Here is a 26,921-nt window from a genome sequence, read left to right on the forward strand (position 1 = left end):
TAAACGAAAAGGTAAATAAATTTAGTATCTACCGGCTGTATTCACACCTCGCTATGGTTACGTAAAAGATATGTGCCGAATTAAAAATTCGAACAATTTTCTTTATTAAACAGACTCTCAATCCTTTCTGCTGTATGCCTATGTCAAGATTCCTTATATGTCTGTATCAATATAAGCCTCCCATGCAGACGGTTGTTGTGACGAACCCAATTCAAAGGGCTGCTGCAGGTTAGATGCTTTTGAATCAAGTCCAAAGCGACGTGTATAGCAAAATTATGAATAGTGCCAGGTGACATTGCTTTGAGCAGGTTTAATTTCAATGGTCACTTGCAGACCATAGAATTTCGTCGAAAAAGTTAATAAATAAACACATGAGCGTGCTTCTCTTATGATGTCCCATCCACTATAAAAGTCATTCCCTAAGATTTCGTTTTGGAATACTAAACAAGGTGTTAACGTAGTTAAAATTAGGCTATTAAGGGGAAGTTAATCGTGGATGGTGAATTGCGAAAGTAGTGTACTTCAACTCTTTTTGTCGTCAGAATCATCAAGAACAGAGTTAAAACTATGAAAAGATATCAGATTTTGCGCTCAAAGAGCTCTTATGTCAACTGAAACACTTTGAAATTCCATCTGCAGTCTAGTAACTTATAAAGCAAAACACACCGCACCACAGGAAATCCTGCTCAATAGCCCTCATTTGAATGGCCACACTCAAGGATTCTGTCCACCAACGCAAAAGCTAGAATTTCGCATCCTGTGCAGCGTAATAAACAGCATGACGCAACAGGGAATCTCTACTTCAAAGCTTTAATTGGAGGGACACGCTTATCGATTTTGTCCACAAGTGAAAAAGTGAAAAGCACTTTGTATTGCATGATGAGCCTGAGGCACCACGCGAAAGTACAATGCCACTCAGTAGCTTTTATCAGCCACACTTAGAGTTCTCATAGGGATTTCATTAAGTACAGAAGAAAATGGAGCCATAGGAAAAGACTCAAGTTTCGATTCTGTACTTGAAAGTTTCTCAAAGAGATGAAATAAAGTCACAATAAATATGGCATAAATTCAAGTGTACCATGGCATAGGGCATACCGACCATTTGACTAAAACAGTAAACCTATAAACGATTCTTTCCAATCATGGTTATTGCAAGAAGACGTATCAGAAAAGATGTATACAGAGAAAGCGAGCAAGGGGTAGAGGCCTTGAAAGTGGCATAAGAAATTAAAGGTGTAGCACGCGCATTATATTATTTACAAGAAAAATTCAACTTAGTTCCTCAACTCCCTCAATCCTCCTTCTTATAGAACAGTATACAGAGGACAACATAAGAGACCTCGAGATCCTTACAAAGAACTGGGAGTTGGCAATTTTCCTCCATATGGTAATGGTAGTGTATATATCTCGTGGCGGTTGATAGTTCCTCTATGGGGTGAGATCGGATCGACGTCAACATGTAAGCATACGACTTTCAGATACTTCACTTTCATAATACAGTTCGTTTACGTTTAATATAAAGTGCTTAACCTGATCGAAAATTTAGACTTATCTCTTAAATAGTTAGACATCTGTGGGAATGAACAGGGGAATCCTGTCATTAACTACTACCAGCGTTACACAGGGTCTATTTAACAGTAGTTTGTTTTGGGTTTAACTGAGTACTGTTAAATATAAATATATCGGAAATAAAGGGGAGGTACCAGTATTTTCCCACGGATCAAGGCAAACAACAATCAAAACTTTCTAAAAGAAGTGTTTAGAAGGCTCTTTTGTAAAGCTTAAGACTGAAAGCACATTGTTTACGATTCAAACAACGCCAAGTACTTGGATTAAATCTTGCTGCAAATGATCAGTTATGAATATGAAAAAGTTAATTGTAAGCTTCACTCCATATTCTATATAATCGTGCCACTTTGTTATTGAACGTTTTGGTAAAAGTAAAAAAGTTTTGAAACAATCAAGAGAAGAAAACGTCAATGCATGAGCAAGAAAATTATCGAAAACGAATTCGAAGCATCTTGTTAAGTTTCGTACAGTATCAGAGAAAATCAGTCGGCGATTTACGACGGCATTCGTGATGAATCGTCGATAAATGAACAGAAACGTTTTAAGAACCTAGAGGCAATATTCGGAAATTTTCGGAAAATACTCTGGGGCCGATATACTGTAGGGCACTAGGATTATTTTACAATGCTCTGTTAGCGTATGATCTCACCACTGACTTTCAGATATTTCACTTCCATAACACAGTTCGGATACGTAAAAAGTAAAGTAATCACTTGATCGAGAATGTGGACTTATCTCTGAAATAGTTAGACATTCGTGGGCATTAACTAATGCCAGCGTGACACAGGGTCTATTGACTTTTTTCTTTATATAAACACTCTTCTAAATGGTTGGCTCTCGTGGTGGGGGTATTTCACCAGCAGTATGACATGGACAATCCAAAACATAGCATAACTCGTACTGATCACTTAAATAAGCTGTGTACGACCCTCATTTCAAAATATCACTGAGTGACATAGGACATACAAAGACAGCCACCAGCAAAACATTACATAACTTGTATGTAAACAGGCTGTGTACGATCGTCCTTTTAAAATATCACTGAGGGAGGACAAGGCCTCGATCCATCAGCAAAAATTGAGTTACAATTACAATGTAACGGAGTTGTTGCACGGTGAGTCGGTTAAAAATCGATCAATATCTATGTTACACAATTGCGAGACGTAATTTTGAGCTATCTGGTTGAAAGTTTTTTTTTCCTAAAATAGACTATGTTCTTTCATACAGTACTGATCAGAAATATGGAGATGCATTTTCGTGTTGTGTTTGCTTGTTAAATGGTATCGACAATAAAGTATTTTGGTCGAAAATAGGGGAGTGGACTCTGACACTCTGTACACCAAGAATTCGGACCTTTTAATATATTCACCAGGGAACTCAGAGCCTAGGTTAGGTTGAATAATAATAATAATAATAATAATAATAATAATAATAATAATACTTTATTATAATATTCCAAGCAAAATTGATATTTACAAGTTAAAAGTAGAAAAAAAGAGCTATTAAAACCTATTTAATAATAATAATAATAATAATAATAATAATAATAATAATTATAATAATAATACCAGATTGGCAATGTTTCACAAAACTCAATTATTATATCAGGCAAACAGAGTTTAAAAGATCCCCGTAATTACTTACTACAATACAGTAGTGGGCGTCAAGAAAAGGATAAAATACTAAACAAAATTATTACACGATTATGGCTTTATTGGTGTCAAAATAAGGGATCCCTAATGATTGATTCCCCTTCAGCGATTGATGGTTTGCATGCGACATCATGGCGGCCGTGTTGGTGTATAGGAACAGTGAGGTTTTTCTCCCCTCAGAGTTAATTCCATTTTTATGCAAACCATGTGAACAAATCGTCTTTTTTCTTTTGTACAACAACATGGCGCAATGCAAACCACCTATTGAAAATCAGCTGGTATAAGGGAAAAGGGTGCGTGTGGGTGGGGATTTGTCAGCACAAAAAGAATAATAACAAATAGTTAGAGATCAGAAATCACATTGACGGGGATATTACTGCAATGCAATTATATTGCCCAGCTTAATAATTGTAAAAATACATATAAAATATAATATCTATGAATAAACATAAATTAAATTGAAATTAAGTCAAAGCAACCATTGTTTAATAAACATCAAATTTCGACAGAGCATTTTAATGCAATAATTTTTTACTTTTTATTCAATAGCAGATTAAACCTAAATGTTTGAGGTGCTATTGTAGTTTATTACCAGATTTTCACAATGGATTAAAGTGAGTACTTCATTTTGAAAGTTTGAAAGTGAAACGTAATCAAAAAAAAATTGAATTATAATAAAATCGTTCACTAATATCATTCTAAAAGAAGTGGTGTCTGGTAAAGGAGAGAAACAGACAACCTCCGGCAATCCAAAGTGCCCACTTAAGAAGCTATGAGAGTCTGGGAACTAACCTCCTCCACTATGATTTGTGGCAAAGCTTGGATGAAGCGGAAGTAAGGTGGGCGGGGGGGGGGGGGGGGGCGGAGGGGAGGTAAGGACGTGGCAGATGGCGTCATAACAAAAAGCAATGGAACGTAGTTCTTGTAACCTCTTCTTCAGTCCAGGGAGCCGTTTGAAAAGTTACGATCCATAGAGTAAAATAGTTTCTGGAGTGAACATCTACCCATATGATTTTGTTATTATTTTTTTCTTGTAACTTTTTTCCTTTGTGGCGGATAAATGGTTTGTATCATCTAACGATAGTATAAAGATAAAAGAGCTAAAGAGTTGGTTCTCTTACAAGACCATTTGAACAGCATTTCATTAATGCAAGGTATTAATGTCGAACTTTAGTCTGAAGCTCGATTATTTTCATTGAAAATTTTGTAATGCAGTATGTATATCAAATTCTAATTTCTTTCAGCGATAATTCTAAAATCCTATTAATATGGGACTTAGCATCATGATCTGGGTAACTGAAATGACGACTGTTTTAATTTGAATCCAGGCGAATTTCACACCGCTGATCGATGTGGAGAAAATATGTTTGACAATTTTTTGCCCTCTTCTATTACATAGAAGTTAGTTTTTATCGTTCAAAAATAGCATAATAAATAATTCTTTTGGAGCACTTTTGGAAGTTACAGCTCAAAATCTCATATTTTTCTTAATTATGTAAAGATAAGCTATTCAGTACAGAGGTTAAGCACCGCTTTCCGCAGCAAACAGCAAACCCCTATACTTTCAATTAAGTCACTGCTAAGGTAATTGTGACAGAAGCTTAAAATCCGTTGGTTACCTCACTTGAAACGTGGGTGACACTGATAAATGCCGGACGGCAAAAATCTGGCGGAAAAATCATGAGTACGTGTTTATTTCCAGCAACTATGTTTGCCGTCAATTAACCGCTGTCGGTTTGACTGACAAATAAACCCCTAGCTACTTATCTTGGAGAGTCTCTAAATCATATGCGCCTTCTTTTCTAATCTATTATATTTCGAAGAAATGTTTGTTTCTTAGAAAATTTCGGTTGAATCATAAACCTTCGCTTCTTTTCCCTGCAGGTTTGTTGGGCAGCGGCAGAAGCCTCCTACCCAGTCTTTTTGCTCTTTCCACCTCTGATTTTGATACGTTGAACAGCTTAATCGCTTTTTCACTTAACACTGCAACACGTGGTCGAGGACTTTGCCTCAAAGCTAAAATGCAAAAACAAATTACTTTAGAGGTAATCAATAACATCAATAGGCCACCACATGTTTTGTATAATTGATTATCAATTTCCAATCGATTACTCACTGATGTCATTGATCATTGATTATTTAATTTTTTATGAATGTCTAAGTCGCCAGGACGAGATTAGCAACTGACTTAGTTTCTAGGGGAGGGAGAGTTGAAAAACCCTGGGAACGAAATTGAGAAGTAACCTCAAAAAAAGAACCAAAGTCCATTTGCTGAGAACTTATGTACTTTCTGACGAAAGCCTTAAGTGTGAAGACGATTCACCTTATAACCCGGCAATAAACAGGGCGTGGCTGTGGTAGTATAAAAGTTTGTGAACATGTGGGGGAAATATTCAAAGGGATATTTGACATAAAAAAAAAAAAAAAAATTCATAAGTTTGTAAAAAAAATCAAATTAAAGTTTCTGAATAGTTCTGTAGATGACGTTGTTTGTTAACCTGTACAAGGTGGTTGAAAAAGGTTTTTGTGGTAAAAACGTTAAAAATGTCGTCCTTATGCTATAAACTAGTTTGAATCAATCATGTGAAAAGCGCTGAGGCTTTTATCAAAACAGAGTCAACTTCAGCCTCGTTTTCACTCAAAGGCCAGGCCACGAAGCACGTAATGGATTATTGAAAGCTTTAATATTCTTTTGTTTGCATTCAAATTAGCCCTTCTTGGTTCGTTCAAGGTAAAATATTCTTTTGAGTTTTGAGATTAAGAACGAGCGAACAAAAGAATATTAAAATGGCAGCCATTTTGGAATAAGGTCAATTAGGGCAGTATATCTTTGTTTCTTGATATTTTTGTCTCAGTTTTTAAACTTTATTTTTTTCCGATCGACAAGATAATTACCTCCTAGACTCTGGAGAACACCGCGGGACTGTACACCTTGTGAGACTTGGTAATCCACCCTCACACCACCTGGTAATCTGGAGTTATCTAAAACATCTCTAGGATGAAGGCCTCCAGTACCAGGCATGTTGGTAGCAACTCGAGGGAAATGAGCGTTCAAATGAGCGCGACTTCTCCGCTGCCAGTCCGTCCAGATTTTGTCCATGAAACTATGATGAAGGGCAAACTCGGGAGCAGCGGCTGAATCGAATGAACACATGTGACCTGTCCAGAAATGCACAGTAGTGAGATTCATGAACTGTATGATGGACATTACAAGGTGTCCCCTAATCTTAGTCCTCATTAAAACATGAAACATGAAGTCATATAAAGACGACAAAAAGGCCTGTTTGATATGCAGTACCCAAATTCAGGGTTAGGTGCATTTCTGGACGTAAGTAGAATAACACCAATAGCAAAGCGCAGATAAACGTAAATTCCCACTGATAGAACTAAACCTGGCTGAAGACTGGACGAAGACAACATTACTATTTAAACATTTAATAGATGGTTTTGTTGTCTTTCGTGCAAGATCCAGCTCGCTATTTCGTGTTTGAAAAAATTCGTACCCTAGAAATTATCCTAAACGATGTTTTAACAATTTATATTGTTTTAGCAATCCAATAGATCGAATGTGAAATATTAAAATTCTAACTTAACTGCGCGGCTGAGGGGATTAAAACAAAAAAGAAATAATTATTCATATACGGGCCTCCGCATAATGTCGTTTGTTTTATTCCCCTAAGCCTCGGAGCTAAGTTAAAATTTTAATATATCGAAAATGGCCATTTCCGAGTTGCTGTACAACTACTTATAAAAGCAACGGGCTAACTACAAAGCTTTTCATATGAAAATTAGTTTTGTTTGTCATGAATGAAAGCTAATTTTCATAGTAAAAACTTTGCACTTGGCCTCGCTTTGCTAATGAGGTTCGAAGCAACTCGGAGGGGCCTATTGGTCTATTAATAATCGGTGGCGTCCGTCGTCATATCAAGCCTTAGTGTTTTTGCATAGCCCTCTGTTTTTGGTTAAAGCAGTATGCAGATTGTATATCCCTTCGTCTATTGCCTTTTCTATTGGTCTCTGCACGAAACTGCGTGTATGGATGTTGTTACTCACGGCTGTGGTGTAAAATGTACGTAGTTGCAAATTCTCGTAACTAACATATATACCGCTATTTATCAAAAACTGTTACCAACCGCTTGCAGATAAAAGGAGGCACAATACCACATTTGCTCTCCTGGCTTTCCATAATATCTAAATGCTCTTAGTCTCTTTGAATGATGTATAAGTAAGGGCTTTTTTACATCACTTCTGGTTAGCTCTGCTAACTGCGGTCTTCGAAGGCCTTTTTTCAGTTTGTAAAAATAACGTTAATGTTGTTGTTGTTGTTGTTGTTGCTGTTGTTAGTCGGGGAGATATGGCCAAATATGGCAAAGGAAATGAAAACGCAGACGAAAATCGGCCCGATTTACAAAAATAAATGTGGCGGTGCTGAGATTTTCTTGAATCAGGACGATTTTTCATTTACACAGTGCTACACCAACAGAAAAAGAAATCGGCCGACAAATTGTAACGTGTAAATAGGTCATTTCCGAGTTGCTGTGAACCTCATTATGAAAGCGAGGCTAAGTGCAAAGCTTTTCATATGAAAATTAGTTTTGTTTGCATCTGAATGAGAACTAATTTTCATAATAAAAACTTTGCACTTAGCCTCGTTTTGATAATGAGGCTCACATCACCTCTGAAATGGCCTATTGGACAATGCGTTTGAACTTACTATTCAGCGCGATTAATCGGTACTCTTAAAGGGAAAGTATCATGGGGTTTTTGATATCTTTTGTTAAAAATTATGAAATAAGACCTCCAATCAACAGCCAAATAATTCTAGAATGACGAGAGGAAATAAATCAACTCAATTCTTAAAAAGAACAACTCGTGATCTGTTCTAGTGCATTTTTTGGAAACAAAAATGCGGGAACTTGAAAGACATTAGCCGAATATTTTTCAAGTTTCAATCCATACCAACCTACTCTGTCTCTGGCCAAAGGCACTAATCGACAGTTTTATTGACAATTATTTCGTTGTTTCTGCTGACAGACAAACATTTTTGGGTTTTGAAATGACAGCAAATTTGCGCGATACTTCCCCTTTAAATTAGCCTCTAAGAAACCATTAGATAACGAGTTTGGACAATGTACCTCCGATTAAGCAGTGAATAGTGTCATGAAGATTTATCCGCATGGTAATTTCAAAATCGTTAAAGCTGGAAGGTGGGAGCCTGAGCACCGCTGTGACCATCATTGAAGGAGGGGGAGTATCCGTAAGATTAAACTCGCGGCGTAAGCATCCATTTCCGGCAGACGGTACCACGTTCCAGGCCCCTCGCCTAAACGGCCCATCAGTAACACATCGTGGAGCTGGTTGCTCTCCGTTCCCGCCAAAGCCACTGTCGCCACCAGACCAAAGGTCGGAAGGACCTGGATTAAAAAGCAAAAATGGAAACTGTAGGCAACAGAAGAAAATGTTTTTGACATTTTACGTATATAAATAAACAGTGCGAAGAGAAATAGCACATAAGATTTCATTTGACTGATCACAGTGTTCCTAAAGTTTATACCGTTTCTCCAAAAGAAAAAAAAATCATTTGCAAAAATGAAGCTGCATATCTGAGTTTGAGAGGCGCGTCTTTATAACTTAAAACGGTTACAGTGCCACGTTTGCAAACGTTCGAAGAGCATTTTCTTTTCCAAAAGTTACAATCGCATTTCAAGACTTTAGCTTACCTGAACGCCATGGAGTGTCAGCAACCAAACTCCAATCCCAGTAAGGCACAGTTATTTGACAATCGATACGTTGAAGAATGTTCTCGTACTGCAGAACAAACCATCGATGCCACGGCAGAAAGTGATCTCGTGCATGAATTCCAGACTGGAATATTGTTCGGTGTAGTGTGATGAGTTGATCGTAGTCAGGCTTGTACCTGGGGTCTGTGGACGCTGTGCGGACCGCTCTGATGTACCTCACACGGTCAGCGGTTCTCATGGCAGTGAACTCGCGTCTGACGCGCGCGCAGTTAACGAGACGCCCACCGGAACATGTACAAGTCCGACCACATCTGTCGGTCACGATTCTTCCCTGGACACAACCTGTATAGAAATCATTGATAGGTTTGGATTTTTAAGCGATGGCAGACGGAAATCTTTCTTTCGGGCACCAGATTCCTTGGTGAAATCCGAGGAACACTGGGAACTAGCTATTGAGAAACATGGTTAGGTTGACTTTGATACCAATACTTGATATCACCAATACTAAAATCTACTTGAAAAGTATCGATAGTCGATTATCCCGAAAAGGTTTGACACAAATCATGTGACCATTCAGGAAATTTTACGTCTACTGCAGGTATTTCTTGTGTTACAATTTGTTAATGTCACCGACTTTTTTTAAACAATAAAATAATGAAAACACATGCTCGTAGGCAAATTGAAGAAACTTTTGTCCGCCTTCTTTTTTTTTTTTTTTTTTTTTTTTCATTTACTCGTTATTGGGAATTTTTCTTGTTAAATAACCTAATAATATTATATTTTCATATAATATTTCAATACCGTGAAGAACGCAAGCTTTTAGAAATACTGGGGAAAGTGGATAGCAAAATGCTGTTGTTTTCACCAACGTGACACCTAACTACCTACGCATTTTGATGCATTTATTTTTACACTTAAGCTGTCGTCTTGTGATCTGTTACGACATGAAATTAAGCGATAGGCAAGAGGTAGACAAGAGGTAGTGGTAGGCAAGTTAGAATCAGGAATTGTGTATATTTTGCTGTGGCGTCACGATAAGCAACCGTGACATAGGAAAATTTGCGGTCTTTTCTCAGCCACTGTTGTGTAAGCTCAGAAATCGTTTCTCTGTATATCATCCTGGGCTATTACACTTGCATCCTCGGTGACCCAGGGGCAGTCAGTCGTGGGCGTGCGAAACTCCTTCGCCCGTTCTTGAAAACTTTCTTCGCACCGTTTTGCCCGCCCCCGACTGACTGCCCCTGCGTGTCAGAGGATGTTACGTCTGAGATTGCTTCCATACCCGGACACGGATTCGCATTGCATTGTCGGGATTCAAAGCTTCCTCCTGGACAGGTAGCACCTCCACTGCTGGGCGGAGGGTTTGTACATGTTCTTGTTCGTCTCTGTGTTCCTCCCCCACAGGTTCTGCTACAAGAACCCCAGGGACGCCAAGCAGACCACCCGCCGTTCACTAAGATAAAGTAAATTTAATAATTAGACTTTGATCGCCACTCTTTATGCACTATAGATATCTTTTGATAGTAACGTTGACCAAAGCAGTGTTTCTTGGACAACACTTAAGACTTGAAAGTACGCTGCGCTTATTAATAAAAGAAAACTTCAATTTTCAGGCACTGTGGACAGCCTGTACAGAGATCATAGATGCGTTTGGATTTTTAAAGGGGCACTGTCACGGAGATTTTGCTGTATGTTGGTCAAAAATGCTCAAATGTTTGACTAAGAACATCTTTTCAAACATAAAATTGCTCTTAGAGCACCGAGAAGAAGATATGAAACTATTTCTCTGTGCAAAAATAAACTATTATCACTTTTTAGCCATTTTTCCAAGCTACATACGAGGAGGAACTTGAAAAAATGGGCCAATTTTCTCAAGCGGCAACCCCTTTCCATCCGAGCCATCCGCAGATAAAGATGAACGATACTAGATTCTGTGCATTAGTTGGGTTGTTGTTAACTAAGCTGAACAATTAGACCCGTTGGTGAAATCCGAGAAGTACTGAAAATTACCAATCGAGAAACATTGCCATGTTGGTCGACTCCGATACCAATACTTGATATCATCAACATACTTCAGCAACGTGACACGTGACAGCGTGACAGATGCAATTTTTGACTTGAGCTGTCGTCTTGTGATCTTTTATGACATGAAGATAACAAGAGGTAAACAAGTTCAGTAGAATCAGGAATTGTGTATATTTTGCTGTAGCATCACGCTAGGCAACCGAGGCTTAGGGGAATTTGCCGTCTTCCCTCAGCCACTGTTGAGTAGGCCCAGAAATCGTTTCTCTGTATCAGCTTGGGCTATTACGATTGAGACTAATGTCATACCTGTACATGGATTCACATTGCATTGCCGGGATTCAAAGCTTCCTCCTGGACAGGTAGCACCTCCACTGCTGGGCGGAGGGTTCGTGCATGTTCTTGTTCGCGTCTGTGTTCCTCCCCCACAGGTTCTGCTACAAGAACCCCAGAGACGCCAAGCAGACCACCCGCCGTTTACTAGTACGAAGAAAATTAAATAATTAGACTATGATCAGCACTCTGCATGTGCCATAGGCACCTTTATTATATGGCAAGGTAGTCTTGAGGTATATCCGCGCGTTCTGATTGGTTCTTTCTTGATCGGGATTTTACAATACGGACCGTTTCCATGGAAACGGTCATAAGCCGCGTATTTTTGTTTACAACCGCAGCGGCAAATTTGAAAATTTGCAGCTCAAACTGCCAAAAGAAACCTGAAAATACTTTCATTCTTCGCAAAGAAACTACTCAAAAGACTAATTCTAACATGGACGAAGAAGAATATCATTTACAAATCATATTTTACTATCTCGAAGATCTAGAAACCTCTGAAGCAGGCATCAGCGAAAGCCAGGAAGTTATTGACGATCTCATAAACAAACAGAAAAGTGAAAACACAAAAGGGAGGCGTCTACTGATATAAACACTCTACGCCGTTTTATTGGAGCTAATGGCTTGAATAGTCAAACAATTGAAAGCCTACCTGCGTGCGAGCTTGACCACCTTTTGTCAATTTTTTTTTTTTTTTATGAACTTACGCAGAAAAAATAGTGAATACGAGCCAGCAACATTTTCCAGTTTTCAGCGCGATATACAGCGATACTTATCTGAGAAGAAATATCCATTCAACATACTCAAGGATAATGAGTTCGAAAAATCGAGAAGAGTTCTAGCTGCGAAGAACAAGTCACTTGTTCACGAGCACGACAGGAGAAACGAGCTGCAAGCCGCTCAGGCGATTGACGAAAACGAAGAAGAGGCAGAAGAATTCGGCGACTCCAATCCAGTTGCACTTCAAAGAACTGTGTGGTGGTTTTTACTCCTACACTTGGGTTTCCGAGCCAGAGATGAGAGCGATGAGGACGATTGACTTAATGCTGCTTCTTTGAAAGTTGAATATGAGTTTCACAGCAACCTTTTCTTGATCCGTACTTTGTAATGCGCTAGTAAATTTTCTGGGATCGACGAAACCCTTTTGTGAGTTTCAAAAACAAACCGCTGCTGTTAAGATTTTCGTCAAATTCCGCTACAAATCGTTTTTGAAGTCTTTTCTATAATCAACATGATTACATGTAAACGTTCAGTAAATTTGTTTTCAAGCTCGTGGTACCGTAGCTTGTTCTTTCTGGGTTGCTCGCGTCATCAAAAACACGTCACGACGAAAACCCTTTGATTTCAAGTGACCGGAAGTGCGTTTTTGTAAATAAACAAGTTTGCTCCCAGTGCCATATAATAAACTACTTACTAACCTAGCTTGCTTGAGCCGTACTGGGAAATATTGGCCCTCGGTCGTTTTTGTACGGACCTCGCTGCGCTCGGTCCGTACTGGCACGACCTCGGCCCAATATTCCCCAGCACGGCCCTCGCGCTCGGTTAGTAAGAGGTTATTATAAAGTAACATTGACCCTGTGATAGGCCTCAATTTTGAGCAAAGAATATACTCAGTTGAAAACCCAGCGGCAACTGCTCTATTTTGATCATTAATTACAATCAGTTGAGTTGGGGCAGTGTCACCGATATTTAGCGTGCCTTTGAAAAGCGAAAAATCAGACTTGTATCGATAAAAATGTTAAAATAATGGTTCAGTAATGTTTCCAATTACCCTACTGGTATACTTTAGGTAGTATTTATTATCTCTTGTTGCAGATGGCTTCGGATGGAAATGGATTAAAACTTGAAAAATTTGGCCAATTTTTTCAAGTTCTTCCTCCGTATTTTTTTGAGAATTGCAATAAACTTATTCATAGTTTGTTCTTCATTGGAAAAATCAGTTAATATTTTCCTCTCGGTACTCTACGAACAATTTCATGTTAGAGAAAAGGTTCTATATCAAATATTTGAGTATCCTTAATCAAAATACACCAAAATCTCTGTGACAGTGCCCCTTAGAGCCATATTTCGCCTTACACCTTTACTTTCCTTCCTGAGGCCAGAGAAAGGGATCAGTGTCTCCCCCTCCCCCTGCTCCCGCCTTTAATAACTTACAGGGCATTAATTATCAAACTGAATATGAACAGTATGTAATAGGAGACGTTCCAATTTGGTTTGTTTGAGGTCTGAAAGCCATCAGTGAATGGCCGCTATTTAATTCAGTCTTCATAGTTTTCTCCATTTCTCATTAACCTAAGAAAATCACCATGCAGGTAAGACTTGAAAAAATAATTTTACAAGTAAAATGAAAAGTAAGGAAAAGACGAAATTTGAGAAAAAACATGCCCGTCCAAACTGTGGTTGCCAAGGAAACATCAAGCCACATGTAAGTGATTTAGCATACTATGCCAAAGTTAGCATTAAGGCACGGGGTTTGGTGGCATTTGTTTTGATATTAAAAGAAAGTTATGCGTGTTTGAAATCAGTGCGGCAATTTTCTGCCCACATCCTGTTTAAGACGGGCTAAATGTTTTTAAAAGTATAAACGACAGTGCTAAATCCACCCCTTTGTTCACATGCTTCGAAGTTACTAGACTCCAAGTTTGCTCCTATCTAAACAACCGAGCGAAACTGGGTTTAAATAACAATTTAAAATAGCGTAAAGAATGAATGAAGGCTTGTGTTTGACTAAAGAAATGGAAGTTTTTCAATAATACTGGAACTCCAACCGGAAATAACTTTAGGAATTATCGAGAGATTTAAATATAACAACCAAATGTGGTGGACGAGAAGCTATTTTCGCTGCAATTGCGTCTTAACTGTCTGGTGATTTCTCCTTCTTGTGTCGGTTACATTGTTATGAAATCACGAGGCCAGTCCAACAGCGAACAATACTTTTAGTTTATAGAAGAGGAGAAGAAGAGAGAAAGAAGGTAAATAGTAAATTATGCTCGTCACGTGGAGAAATGTACCTAACTGTTATTTATTTATTTATTTATTTTTGCTGACCTGTTAAATTTCATTGCACTTGCTTCGAATCAACAATTCAAGTTGGTTTTCCGAAAACCGATTTAATAACGCCCATCGCGCCACAATTAAACGTTGACAGAGATTTTCATCCCGCTCGTTAAAAATGTTTTTAAAAAGACTAATTTTAAACTAATGGTAAAGAAAATTCAAAGTCACAACTGAAGGATAAAAATCTTTTTGAAGAATCTTTATTGTTAAGTAATATATTAAACTTGAATCAAAGTTGACTTAATCCAGGATAAAGTTAATCGGCCTTTAAACTACTAGGCCCAGGATATCTGACCGTTATGAAAATATATAGTTTTCTCTAGGTTTGTAGCTTATGTAGAGCTATGAATAACCTCTGTAATTAAATGGGTAACATGCTTCTGAAAAACAGTGAACCTCTTGGATTCAACATGGATAGGAAAATTGCTACTATATAAAGTGGCAGGTTTTTCTATGGGTTGCGAGTCACAGGTCAGAAGGTGAAGAACCTTTGGAGGATGGTACGCATCATTCCATTTGGAGTACTTCTGAAATCATGGTCTTCTGGTCAAAGTGATGCATTTTTTTTACTCCTTTTGGGATTTAAAGCTGATGTTCATATGTACTGCATGTTTTCCAGCTTTTGTTAAGACAAGCTAAATCATTTTGTATTTATGGCGACAATTTCCTTCCGGGTAGTTTGCGTAAATGGTAAGCACCCCAATACTCCTTTTACTATACACACCAGGTTGTTTAACTGTCTCCTTGTACAAAGGAAATACCACAACATGCAACTTGACACTCCCCCCCCTCCTTATATGAAAAAAAAAACAACAACAACAACAACATTAGATTGCCGAAAAACTTCCTGTGACCTGTGACCTGAAAAAGAAACCTGCCGCCATCTACATGTATGGACTTACCAGAACAACTATTTGGGTTGCATCTCCTAGATTGTGAGTTTGCACCAAGGCAGCTATTCCTTGGAAAAGGGTTGGTGCACGTTCTTATTCTTGTTTGTGATCCACTGCCACAGCTTCCAGTGCAAGGGCCCCAAGGTTGCCATAGGGACCATCTCCCTTGAACCATGCCTGTAGCGGAATATCATTAAAGGTGGCTCACAATGGTTCTAGCAGTTGCCAGCACTTATAATTTCGTGGATCATTACCACCACTCTTTATCTGTTGATACTACAGACATTGGTATCAAAGGAATTCCTAAACATTGGGAAACAGGTTATGGTTTTTTTGTCTTTACTGTTAGTGTCCATGGCAAAAATATAAGCTAATTTTGACTCAAAACGTGCTGGATGACTCTCGTTTATTATTATTATTATTATTATTATTATTATTATTATTATTATTATTATTATTATTATTATTATTATTATTATTATTATTATTATTATTATTATTATTATGCAGTTGTGACCAGTATGCTAAATCATGGTAAGATGCAACTTTTTGTAAAGTTTTAAAAACATTGTAGGGAGGGTTTCACATCCACCTTTTTGACCTTTTTGTAGAAAATGACCATAACTCGTTTACCTATTTTTAGGAATTTCTTTGATACCATTGTTGCAGTATTGTTGCTGTAAATTGGTAATAATGATTCATTAGTGGGAAGTACTGGAGACGGTGGTGTGCCACCTTAACTAAATAAATATAATAACTGACATACGTAAGCTTGATTTAGGTTACTTTAAAAATATGATTGTAATGGTCTCTCTCCTTCCCCCTGTTTGAGTGGCATGTTTTAACCCTGTCTTCATGCTCAGGAGCTCATCTATCTAACAGTTCATGCTGTCTTGGCTTACTTTACTTCACTCAGTTAGTAACATATCACCGATATAATTGTCATACGTATTGTATATTATGAGCAGACCCACCTGGGCACGGGTGAATGTTACATGTCCGCCGTTGAAGCCTGTGGCCCGGGCATGCACGACCGCCATGCAGGGGGAATGGATTCGAGCACGTACGAGAACGTATTTGTGTCCCTCCATTGCACGTCAACGTGCACCGAGAATATGGTGACCAGGGAGACCAACCACCGTCAACTATAATGGAAGAAAACGAAATACCGTAGTTTAATCCCAACGCATAAACCTAAAAAACATCTGGCGAGTCGAAATGGAGGAGGTTTTGGAACTTATTCTGCACATTCGTAGCGTTGTCCTGTCTCAAAGCAAAAGCCGACCTACACGACGTTCCTCAAATATTTGTTGTAAAAATTTGGGATGACACGAATCTGCTATTGTTCTATTCTTCTATCTTGTGGATTCAATCCGCAAAGTCAAAAGTTAGCACCCCGTGCTGTTCAGTATCTTGCGTATCAAACTTTGGGTTGATAGTAGGACACATTTTCGATCCTTTTATGGTCTTGTTGTTGTTGTTGTTGTTGTTGTTGTTGTTGTTTAAGGGAACTGAGAGTCTTTATTGTTCGTAAAACAAAGGTGGCGATTGACAAAGCGTAGCCTGATTAGCGACCGCGAAATTCAAATATCTTCGATAGCGACTGTAGTGTTACAATGCCTTCTTTACGGTAGTGGGGTGTGAAATCAATTGTTGAGGCAGAAATAATCTAACGGGAGAGGGCTGGGGTATTTGTGATTTGAGGAGTTGGTTCACTCGCGTAAATGTGTCAATGGTCACCCCTTTAAGATTTAATCGACACACTAAAGGTATGGAACATCTTTTTCACGCGACGTTGTTGCCTTATAAAAAAGTTTACATGTAACGTTTTAACGAAGAATTTTTTGCGGTAACACATATCAAGTTTTTATCTATCCTCAAAAACTTGCAACGTGTTGCCGCAAAATAATTTCGCGTACAAAGTTAAAAATCAAGTACCCAGATATTTTTTTCCTTCAGAAAAGACATCTGGTAAAATCAGTCAAGTTCTACAATCTGATTGGCCAATATAAATGGCCCGATACGAACGCGTCATCTTTTCGCGCGAATTTTCAAACTTTATCTTCACACTCCTGTTCTTCTAAAGAGGTTTTACAGTCAATCCACACGAAGAAACCAGCATTGGTTTAGCCATGGAAGAGATTTTACAGTTAATCCAAATCACGCCATGACCAGTTTTTTTTTTTAAATTTGAACGTAGGTCGATTTTGGAAATCGCCAACGAGATTTCAGAGTTCCCGTAGAAAATTCCCTAGTTTATTGACGGTATAGAGCTATGAATTTTTCTTTTACATTACAGTATTAACTACTTCAAGCATAAAAATCATTTTTTAAGTATTTTGATTTTTTTTTCTTAGTTTTTTGCCTCTGTTTCGGATAGATTCCCAGAGAAATGTCAAGATTCCATTCAAATCACGGCCGGACATTACCAAGAGGAATCCGAATGTTCATTTCATTCTCAGAAATACTGGTCACGCGAGACGTAGACGGACTGTAAAGCAACCAATCAAAAGCGCCGTAAAACAAACCTCTATTTCCACAGGAGGTTCTTCTACAGATCTGAGACTGGGCTCCAGGTCCATGGCACTGGGCACCACCGTTGGACGGTGGGGGATTGGTGCAGCTGCGCGTGCGGGATCGTGTTCCATCTCCACAAGTTTTGCTACATTGATTCCATGGAGACCAGCTTGTCCATTGACCGCTCACTAGCGAAACAAAGAAGATATCATTTTGGTAAGAAAATTGTTCAAAATAGTATAGTTATACAGTCGAACCGCCATATGCGATCAGCTCCCTTAAGCCAAAACACCAAATTTTCCCATCAAAGTTCTATAGTTGGAACCTCTTGTAAACGACCACTTGACACATGCTCAGATCTCCATCTTTGCTGTATGTACTACGCTACTCAGAGTTTACGAACGCGAGGAACCTTTAATGACAACCTAGCACTGCTCGTATTGTAACTAGGAAAACTATACGATGAATTTTTTTTCTAATAAGGAGATGTGCCGGACCTGTTCTCGGAAGAAAGCCCCTCTGGCTCGGCTCTCGCAAGCGACCACTAAATCTTGGCTGCTTGCGGGATGTTTGACTGTAGTACTATTATGGCCTGGATTTAGTACAAAATGGGCAAATTGAACGCATATAATCCATTTGGAAATTCCATTTGGGATTTTGGGACTACCTTAGTTTTCAGAGATCCCGTTTTCTCTGGAAATTTCCCATTCGGGGAGACCAAATTAGTCTACCCACTCCCGCTCGGTAGTTTACGCACTCTCCCCTGGTTGCGCTCGTCGTTATAAACCAAGATGGCGGGAGTTCGATCGAAGCGTCCGAGTATCGAAAATCCCACGGAAAAATAGGGGACTGTGAACAGTCTGTTATAAGATTAAAAACATAGCAGTGACCCGTGAAACTCGTGAAGACAAATGGAACCATGGGACTGTTCATGTTGGTCGTCTTCATTTCAGAATTTATCATTTTTCGATCAAAGCAGCGAGATTTGGTGGAAATTGCTTCAGTGACGATAAGATTAAAATTAAAATAACTCTCTTTATTGATATATTTCTTCTTTGTTTAGTAATTCCTTTTTTGGGGTAGAATGTTATGTTGTCCTATCGCATATTTATTTAGGTTCTATTTTCTGGCTACACTCACACTGGAGAGTTTAAAACTCATGTCAGTTACATCAAATTGTATAATTTTGCTTTCCCACAACGATCCAAATCAATAGAGTTAGATGGAAACGTCAGTGGTATTTGTGTGACGGAACCACAGCCTTAGTTTCTTTTGATTTGTAATGTTTGTTATTTGGTGTGAATTGTGACGTTGCTGTATTATAAGCAGCGAAACGAATTCCACACTTTTTTCGCAACTCCATGTTGCATTTATATCTTTGTTGCTTTGTTAGAGCAAACAAGCAAGACTTTATTCGAGCAACAAATTAATTTGCATGTGGTGTAATCGTTTGCCGGTAGTTCGGGTTATATGTTGTTTAGAGATTCTGTTTTGCTTTCAGTAACAAATTCAAAGAAGCAGTAGACCAAAGGAAAAAAGTCAAACACGGAAATAGGAGAAGGTAAGGTGTTCAATACAGGTTTAAAATAAGATCAAACGAAGCCAAAACTAAAATCCTTCGTACAAGATAATAATGTATTGTCTTCATAAATCCAACCCTTGACCAGTTTGAAAAGAGAATTAGGCAAAGTAGAAAGTTTGTTGCGACAGGTTCCGAAAACCAAGTTGAATCCGAATAGTCTGTTTAAACAGACGTGACTCAGTTAAGGTGGCCGAAAACAGTTTTTTAGTGTACAGGTGTTAGAAGACGTTATTTCGAAACTATGTATTTCTGGACGCCCAAAATTGGTATGGTGTAAGACCAACTAAGAAAGAATGTATTTTCGTACGTCTTGTTGAGCTAAGTACCGTTTCCATGGCAACACAGTGAACTATTAAACGTCCATAAATAGTAGGTTTCCTTTATTTTTAGAAAATGTACTCATTAGATTTTTTTCCATTTTTTGTATCCAGAACAACTCACAAAACACTGACACAGTTGCACTATCTTCATGTAATTTTGACCTAGTGATCTCCTGCAAATATTGATTTTGCAGTTTAATGTTTTGTGAAGATACCCTCTGTTAGATTTAGGTTTCTCTTTGTACGCGAGTTACGCTTTTAAGGAACTGTTTTCATGGCAAATTTCAGGGAATTCTAATGAGCGGTTCCTTAGAAAACAGTTCATTTCCACAAAAACAACCAGTCGCAATTTTTTGGTCAAATGCGCATGCGTGGTTATATTTGGGTTTCATGGCAAAGATGAAAGCATGCGAAAGGTCTTGGTGAATGTTTTTTTTGTTTTTGTTTTTTTTGCTCGGAAAGAAAAGAAAAAGAGTCCAGAAACGAGAAACTTAGTTATTTAGGATCAAAACTTAACTTTATTATCCATTTCATGTGAAATTGAGGGATCACTTTATCGACCGCCATATTTGCGTACCACAACCCTAGCGCGCGCTTAATAGCATCACTTACAGAATCTGTAAAGCGCACAAACTGTGTTCAGCCACCTTAACTGTCTAAAACCATATACCGCGGACCAATAGGATCTTGGTGTTCGGATGTAAACGTTCGCGAATTTTAAGTGAATCGAGAAAAGAAACGCGCAAATTAAATATTCTGAGAACGGATCCCCACGGTGAAAAGTAGCGAAGGCACATGAAGCTAATAATTTTCCTAAGTATATAGAAAAAGTGTGTAAATGGTTGAAAATAAGGAGAATATATTTTAGGCTCTGCATGATATTTAGCATTGGATCGTTTCGATTTAGTTTGCTTTATTTTGTTTAATTTTCTCGTAGTCCCTTTAAGTCTCCAAGCACAGTCAAATGTCTTTTCGTTTGAATCCGATGTTCTGCGTACTTGTCCCGATCATATGCTATAGGTCTGGAGGAAGAGGTCCACGGTCTTATGGTGGGAGCGAAACTTCATTCCCAGACATTAAGGCGCTTTTCGACGGAATCGAGCTCAGCTGACGGGTTGAACCAGAAAATTAATTTTTTTTCCGATCAGCACGACGGATGACTTTGCATTCGATACTGAACACGCCCAAGATGACTGGGAACAAGGCTACCTGCATGCGAACTAATTAGAACGCGAAATTGCTCATATTTAAAGCAACAGATATTTAAATACAATATAGAGCCACGTACCTGGTGCTGGAGTTTGGACTCTGTAGACGCTTCCAGAATCGTACCACCCGACTCCCCTATAACAATACCATCCATATCCATATTTGGTGTAGTCACGCTCAGCGTTCGGTCCCCAGCGGCATTCCCTTAAGTTCTGAATGGAGAATATTCGGTATCCCCTGGCAACGGCCGCATCCGTGCACGTTTTTATGATGGTGTCAATATCCGGCCACCACCATCGGACTTGGACCTGTTGATAGAGAGTTGAGAAGATACGTTGGCTTGAGGCTCTGTCCCTGTAGCATCCTATTGCTGTTAGACGTGAAGGCGAACCTGGGGGAAATTGAAAAAAAAAAAAAAAAGAAAGAAAGAAAATAAAAGAAGTTTAGATGCCCATTTAAACGGTTTCCACATTTGCCTCAGCATGCGTTCAATACTTGTTGAACCAACGTCGGGGGCGTTAGAACAGGTCGTTCACTGTTGAAAGAATGTAAAACGTTGAAAGCGTGTTGAATCAAATTTAAATTGCTTTAAACTTTCATTCAACATCAATAGGTCTTATCACGGTTTTCGACGCCATTTTGACGGGTTGGCAAACACGTCTGAAATAACAGTGTTTGTATGGGAATCCGATGTCAAATAATTTTCATAAAACATCGCTTCTGAAAAATTCATGAATTGGAAACTTTTGGAACTAGGGAAAGGATTCTAAGAAAATAATTTGAGGGATGTAGCTGTGCCAGAAAGCGCCCAGTCGTGTTTTGAACTTTCTATACATTTCCCTGCATTTTTTTCCCGCGAACTATTTTTAGTAGCAGATCACGGCTGGTTCGCTATACAGACAAATGCATGGAAAGTTCAAAACACGACTGGACGCTTTCTGGCACAGCTACATCCCTCAAATTTTTTTTACTTAAAGTCGTTTTCCTAGTGCCAAAAGTTTCCAATTCATGAATTGTTCAGATGCGATGTTTTTTGAAAATTATTTGACGTCGGATTTCCATACAAACACTGTTATTTCAGAGGTGTTTGCCTACTCGTCAAAATGGCGTCGAAAACCGTGATAAGGCCTATTCAACATTTCCTTTGCTCTCCAAAATGTTGAATGGCGTTGAAGCCGTTTGAACACTCCGTTCAACACTTGCCCAACATCCGTTCACCTTTTTTTTGAACGAATGTTGGTAAAATGTTTAAACGGGCCTTAACAGTCTTCCTAATACGAGATGAAGTAGGATGCACCTAACGAGAAATTATTACGACCTACTTCTGATGATAAACAAACCCAAAAAGTTGGAGTATTCCAAAGCACCGGTGACATCACAAACAATAACGTCTTTGTGTGGTAGTTTAATATCACAAACGCAAGTCACATGGTTTCATACACGGACCCCATCGCCACACAGTATAACAAGAGTGTAAAATGAAAATTTCGCGGATTGGCGCACCAAAGTTTCGACCCGCGAAGTTTCGTCTCGCTTTTCAAAAGTTCGACCGTACACGGAATTTCTTTTCAAAGCGCTCCAAAGCCTGGTGGAATTCAATATAAATTTCGTTAAAAATTTGGGTGGAAAGCGAAGTTCGACGAAATTTGTTTGCATTATGCATTCATAGAACTGTAAGATGTACAAAAAGAACCATACACTTTGATGTTTTCAAGATGTGTGTTTTATAATTTAAAACCCCTAATCTTGAATAAATATCATGTTATTTTATGTTGTGTTATGTTGCCTGCCTGGTCTGTCTGATATGACTGTGTAGCGGTTATGGTTCTGTACGTTTGCAAGGTATTGTCTAGTGTCCCAACTGGTCAATCTACTGAAACGCTATATATGAGACCAGACCTCTTTTTAGGCACTCACGTCAGGACGTTAAGTGTACATGTATATTTTGGAACATATTTGAAACTTATTATAACCAAAACAATTATGGGAAGCCTAGAGGTACTATAAAAAGATTCCATACTGAAAACAACGCACCGCTCTTGCGATCAGGAACTACTTAAACCTTTCAAGATACAATCCCTTCGTGAGTCGAGCTTTGGTCATGTTTCATTTTAAAAGTGTCGTCCCCATGATAGACGTAAGAGATATTGTGGTCGTGAAATATGCCATTTTGGACAAGAAATAGCTAGAGCGCGAAACAGCGTTTATATGGAGAAAAAAAAAAACGGAAATGTGCTTGATTCTATCATTCTATCATTCTTTATGTTCAATTTTGAGTCGGAATCCTGTAGTCAAATGCTGTGCAACTTAGTCCAAGTTTTTTTGCCTATAAATAAAATTATTAAGTATAACCATTGAAATAAAAATCTATTAAGTAGTGCTAATTCCTGTGCTTGATTCAATCATTTTTATGTTCAATTTTGAGTCGGAATCCTTATCTGTGACCATTGAAACGAAATGCTTTTGAACCCACCTTTCTCGTGATACCTTAACTTTTACAGTAAAAGGCTGCTAAAAAAAATGTTTGAGCATGGCGATACAATTCTTGGTGGGATAATAAAAAGTGGAAAGCTTACCGCAGATCAAATTACTTCGCTACAAGTCTGTGGACGAAAACCTAACCCGGTTTCAAAGCTATAAATGACAGCCATAGCAGTACTTCCCTGTATTTAATACTGAGTATTCTAGCTATTTGATATTATAGGTAACTCCAACGCTTTAGTCTGGGATGAAATCCTTAAGTGTGACCATTCAACAGTTCTTTGCTTTGGTGCCCAGTTGTGATTATGATGTACAGTGTGGTTCTCAGTTAATCTGGTAATGCGTAAGTGTGACCTTTCACGTTATATCTTGGTTTTAACTGAGTCCAGGCAACCTAGAGTCTATTTAGTTAAAATGTGACAGTTTAGTACCTTGAGTATTCTCTAACTGAAGGTTAAATACAACTGAATCGCAAAATTCAAACTACCGGATGTATTGTAAACATATCGGTTAGGGGATCATGGAAATGATAATTAAATAACGTCACCCAAGTCATTGTACAATTATTGATATTTTTTTAATTATCCCGTCAAAACGGTACCCATTTCGCCCAAACGAATTAAGAAAAGAAAAAGTAGAGGTTTGTTAAACACATTGCGTGGATCGTGTCTATTAATAAATTACATTTGAAGGAAATTTAACTGTCTGCGTCATAGCTTAAGTGGTTTAAGCGATTAGAAATATTGGTTAAGGTTAGAAAACCCCGACTAACACGGCTTTCAGATCAGTTGTCTTCGGTTAATTTTTAAGAGTCCACATATCCTGTGTTCAAAAGTTCCTTAAAATCGTTATTAAGCATTACCTTTCCTTTCTCACTGACTACTTGAGTGTTAATATTTCTTGTTTTCGAGGGAGACGGAATATAGAACCGAGAAAGGAAGTATATTGGGTACTATCCAAAAAGCAAAACGCTGATAGGGACTGATGTTAAAATTAAAAAAATTAAAAAAAAAAAAAAAAAAAAAAAAACTTCCGAGAGCAATTCTACTTATGTCACTTATGCTTTAGACTGGTTGTGCTTCTTCTAGTCTCTTCTCTTGAGGTGGTTTCGGAAACTTGTTTAATTTCCCGCTGCATAATTAATCGTAGATTGCACTTTGTCTGAGCTTGCTTCCCAATAACATGCAATATCAACTCCAATCTTAATATAGATTGCACATTTTCGTGGTTTTAACCTCGCTGTTACAGCTTTTTTTTTTTTTAGTCTGACCGGTGCATCAAACCGTTTTTTGTCGTCACTATTAAATTAAGCTGATGCATTCTGTTCGATTTCTTTTGCCTCCTCTTTGGGATGGTTCAAGAGCTCAAGAAAATTTGAGTCAGTTGCATCTGCATCAAACTTAAATAAATGCTACCACCATACGAAAGTTTGAGGGAGAGAATTTAAACACATTGTTTTATAATTACAATAAAAGTTTCACTCACACTGCAATTGAAAGTTTTTGGTAGGTTTAATTCCTTTTAAATTTCGTTCTCGATATTTTTATGCCCAAGCCAAATTTGTTGGAAAAAGGCGATGTTTCGAAACATGATGCGCAAATTAATTAAAATGGCCGAAAAAGTGATAGTTTTGAAGTTTCGAGACGAGTACAACACAACTACAGTATACAAAAAAAAAAACAATAGAGGAAAATCAAAGTGATTCATTTCATTATTCGGCTATTAGTATTAGTATTATTAAGACGATGATGCACAGATTGGTAATGAAATCATGATATTGAACACTATTGAGGGTTAATCCTCAGTCTTATCAACCACAACCTTGTTTATTTTAAGAACATGTTTAGTAAGTTCCAGAAACGATCGTTACATACGGTAAAAAAAATAATTTTGTGATCTCAAAAGTAACCAAGTTGCACCATGGTACATCACTGATAACAGGAATACGTTGGAAGATTTCAGTTTCGTCTTTGACGTGGATCACTTGAAAGTATCATAAGTTAGATATTGAATGAATTACGCAAATGTGATATTGAATAAGTTACCTTGTCTCTGTGAGGTAACATGAAGGCAAGATGTGCACAAAACCGAGAGAAAGTACAGCACCTTCCAAACTGTCATCGATTCCATTCTGTGTAGACAATTGAAGCTAATTTGAATCTGAGAGGAAGAAATAAAATATGAGAGAATCGGACAGTGCTAAAGTGCCGAAGACACCAAAAGATAGCACACGAGCAGTTCAAATATTGCTAAAGAAACTTAAATTTTTGTCATTTACTTCCAGAATTTCTTTTTACCCTCGGTCACTATAAAACTGAATGAGTTCAACAGTTAAGTCGTTTATCCTCTGAGAATTGCCTTTCCATCTTCCCTAGAAATCTTTTAAGAAATTATTTTTTCAAACCATTTCCAACCAGAGATACCAAGGGAACTGAATGCGTAGCATTCGATCGATTGGCTGATCTCCTTTCTGAACATTAAAACGGCTTGTGTTAAATATGGTTGAAATTAATACATTCTTAACGAAATGAACAAAAGAATAGCACTAGACTTAATAGATGTTCATTTCTTTTGTTTCCAAATAACACTTTAACTGCGAATATGATACACAGAAACAAAGGAAACTCACCTTGCCGCTTCAAAAAAAAGTATATGGAATTAAATAACTTCGTGTTTACGTTTTCATTTATATAGGTTAAGTCAGTTTTCTGTCGCCCAATGAAATCGAAATAACACAAATGGCCCACAAGCAATACTGAATACAACATACAGGGGAAGTTTGCCTTCTATTTTGGTGCCATCAAGGGCCCCTCAATTTCATTCTGCGATGTCGTCAAAGTTTCGAAAATGGCTCTTGAGATTTCAAATAACAGGACATTCTTCTTTGCGGTGCTAAAGATAGCTTTCGGCATACCCAGTGTACTATAACATTTACTGCATAATGGTAGACAACGCAATATCAATGCCTAAAATGCATCCCTACGGCATTCTTAACTATAGAGCTTCGTGGCTTGATCGCGGTCATGTATACATCTCTATACATTTGCCGGTGAAGTGTGCACAGGACAAAACCGAAACGGGTCCTTGGTGAGCTTTGGGTAACGAGTTTTTCCACAGCGTAACGATGTTGTGAATTATGCAGTTATTTAACAGTTATCCTGTTAAATCGAGCGGAAAATCGCCTTGTACTCAGCCGAAGAGGCCGTAGGCTGAGTTGACTGAAATCAGGGGAAATTCGGCAAGATTGAGCAGGATAATTGCTTTAATATTCAACACGTTGATAGCAAAGCACAGTTTTTATTTACTGCAAACTTACTGGAGACGATCTTTATTTTGCCATTTTTCTCCCCGACACACGAAATTGCGTATATCGCAGGATATCTGTTGACCACGGAGGATAAAAATTCAGTGCACCATGACCACATTTGGGCACTGTTATTTCAATGTGTTGAATAATACATATATCTTATTCGATGGTTTTACATATAATACGCGCGGATATTTTGCGAGTTGCGTAGTATTTTTCCGAGCCCCGAGGGGGCGAG

The 26,921-nt window shown here is 38.2% G+C and overlaps 1 protein-coding gene across 3 annotated transcripts; it reads right to left on the bottom strand.

Moving 5' to 3' along the window:
• Window positions 1–3,632: 3,632 nt before the first annotated feature.
• Window positions 3,633–26,119, bottom strand: LOC146453206 (uncharacterized). Of its 3 annotated transcripts, XM_085096872.1 has the most exons (12): window positions 26,006–26,119; window positions 25,422–25,536; window positions 20,975–21,286; window positions 17,796–17,972; window positions 16,242–16,412; window positions 15,277–15,444; window positions 11,294–11,464; window positions 10,245–10,415; window positions 8,942–9,304; window positions 8,357–8,635; window positions 6,117–6,380; window positions 3,634–5,237 (listed from the first exon to the last, which is right to left on the bottom strand). In XM_085096872.1, exons 2-12 carry the CDS (start codon window positions 25,504–25,506, stop codon window positions 5,077–5,079), a joined length of 2,322 nt encoding a protein of 773 aa, XP_084952998.1. In that variant the 5' UTR covers window positions 25,507–25,536; window positions 26,006–26,119; the 3' UTR covers window positions 3,634–5,076. The 3 variants fall into 3 exon arrangements, with proteins under 3 accessions (XP_084952999.1, XP_084952998.1, XP_084953000.1); XM_085096873.1 differs by lacking the exon at window positions 11,294–11,464 and having other exon boundaries at window positions 3,633–5,237; XM_085096874.1 differs by lacking the exons at window positions 10,245–10,415; window positions 11,294–11,464.
• Window positions 26,120–26,921: the final 802 nt, after the last annotated feature.

The sequence above is a fragment of the Pavona decussata genome, unplaced genomic scaffold (assembly GCF_977016875.1).
Source record: "Pavona decussata unplaced genomic scaffold, jaPavDecu1.1 SCAFFOLD_344, whole genome shotgun sequence".
Taxonomy (NCBI): Eukaryota; Metazoa; Cnidaria; class Anthozoa; order Scleractinia; family Agariciidae; genus Pavona; species Pavona decussata.

Coding starts and splice junctions, on each gene's coding strand:
- LOC146453206 (XM_085096872.1), bottom strand. CDS start 25,506: ATGGAATCGATGACAGTTTGGAAGGTGCTGTACTTTCTCTCGGTTTTG. Junction 17,973..20,974: donor AGTCCAAACTCCAGCACCAG/GTACGTGGCTCT, acceptor TTGTTTCGCTAG/TGAGCGGTCAATGGACAAGC. Junction 9,305..10,244: donor CAATGCGAATCCGTGTCCGG/GTATGGAAGCAA, acceptor ATTTCTATACAG/GTTGTGTCCAGGGAAGAATC.